Here is a 1,363-nt window from a genome sequence, read left to right as displayed (position 1 = left end):
GGGCAGCAGCATCTGTTTTAATGTAAAGGATGACTGTCAGTCCCACACGTGTAAGTTGTAATGATGAGGAGTGTGCTGCTCTGTCAGTGTCATTGATCCCAACATCAAGCTGCAGATCTAGGGGTCACCACTTTCCCAGATTCACACAGCGCTCTGTCAGTCACTCTCCATCACCCCCCACCCCTCCACCTGTTCCCCTGAGACGTGACCATTGTCCCCCAGCAATAAGAACGCTGAGCATGTGGCAGCTCCACACTTCTCATTGTCCTCCCAAGCTCTCCCATTGGCTACAGACTGTGAGAAACTCCAACAAACCCAAGACACACACATTCATATGTAGATTTGGGACTATATATAGGAGAGATGAAGCCAGTAGAGATCAGATTCTCTCTACACAGACCTCTACAGCACAGAGATCCAGCCATGGTACCTACAATCACTTCAGCTATGATCTACTCTAAGGAGCACCTGACTCTGACAAACAAGGTAAATTGAAGATTCAAATTCAAGGAAATGAATGACATTTGATTGATAATGTCACACACCAGAATAAGGTTATCCATGCCTCTCCTTGTCTCTTCTTGCAGCTAAGAAAGCCAGTGGTGGAGAAGTTACGCAGAGATCGTATCAACAACAGCATTGAGCAGCTCAAGTCTCTCCTGGTTCCAGAGATCCTCAACCAGCAGCCCGACTCCAAGCTGGACAAAGCCGACATCCTGGAGATGACAGTTTGCATCCTGAGACAACAGCAACAGAACCAGTCAGTGAGCTCCTCCTGCTCAGCACCTGTCAATCAGGGTTACTTCAGGTGTGTCCAAGAGATTGTTCACGTCCTGTCTAAAGATGAGCTGAAGACACAGTCCCAGAGAAGACTGCTGAGACACTTCCAGAGCCTGCAGCCATCCTCTGAGAAGAACAGGAGGGAGATTGACCTTCCTCAGCTGAGTTCCCCTGCCCAGCACAGCATCAGCAAAGACAGGAGTCCAGTCAACATCACCCTCTGGAGGCCCTGGTAGAGACCTACAGACTGGAGCTCCACTCAGACAAACACAATGGATGAACCATGTTGGTCTAAGATTATTTTCATGGACAGTAATGAGTATAAGAAAAAATCTTCTTTGTTTTGTGCTCATGCAGGAGTTTTTAAAAGTCTTGCTGTGATTGAGACTTTTCATTTCAGTTGTACTGAAGTTAAAACTTTATCCAAGAAAACAATATGATCTTTGAAAACTACATTTTTGTAGTGTTAATTGAATCATTATAACATTTATGTTTTGTGAAACTTGTTGATTATATTGATCATGTTTTATATTCATGATCAACAATAACTTGAATGGTTCTCTATGAGAACTTTTAACCCAAA

The 1,363-nt window shown here is 44.3% G+C and overlaps 1 protein-coding gene across 1 annotated transcript; it reads left to right on the top strand.

Annotated features, from left to right (window-relative positions):
- Window positions 1-402: 402 nt before the first annotated feature.
- LOC115149881 (transcription factor HES-5-like) lies at window positions 403-1,135 on the top strand. The gene is made up of 2 exons (XM_029692686.1): window positions 403-486; window positions 588-1,135. Exons 1-2 carry the CDS (start codon window positions 424-426, stop codon window positions 1,014-1,016), a joined length of 492 nt encoding a protein of 163 aa, XP_029548546.1. The 5' UTR covers window positions 403-423; the 3' UTR covers window positions 1,017-1,135.
- The last annotated feature ends 228 nt before the right edge of the window (window positions 1,136-1,363 follow it).

This window comes from Salmo trutta, chromosome 16 (genome assembly GCF_901001165.1).
Source record: "Salmo trutta chromosome 16, fSalTru1.1, whole genome shotgun sequence".
Classification (NCBI taxonomy): domain Eukaryota; kingdom Metazoa; phylum Chordata; class Actinopteri; order Salmoniformes; family Salmonidae; genus Salmo; species Salmo trutta.
This window is presented reverse-complemented; position numbering and strand designations above follow the sequence as displayed.

Excerpts from the sequence above, each read along its gene's own strand:
- LOC115149881 (XM_029692686.1), top strand. The coding sequence starts at position 424 with ATGGTACCTACAATCACTTCAGCTATGATCTACTCTAAGGAGCACCTG. Across the intron at positions 487-587 it reads ACCTGACTCTGACAAACAAG|CTAAGAAAGCCAGTGGTGGA; the intron begins GTAAATTGAAGA and ends CTCTTCTTGCAG.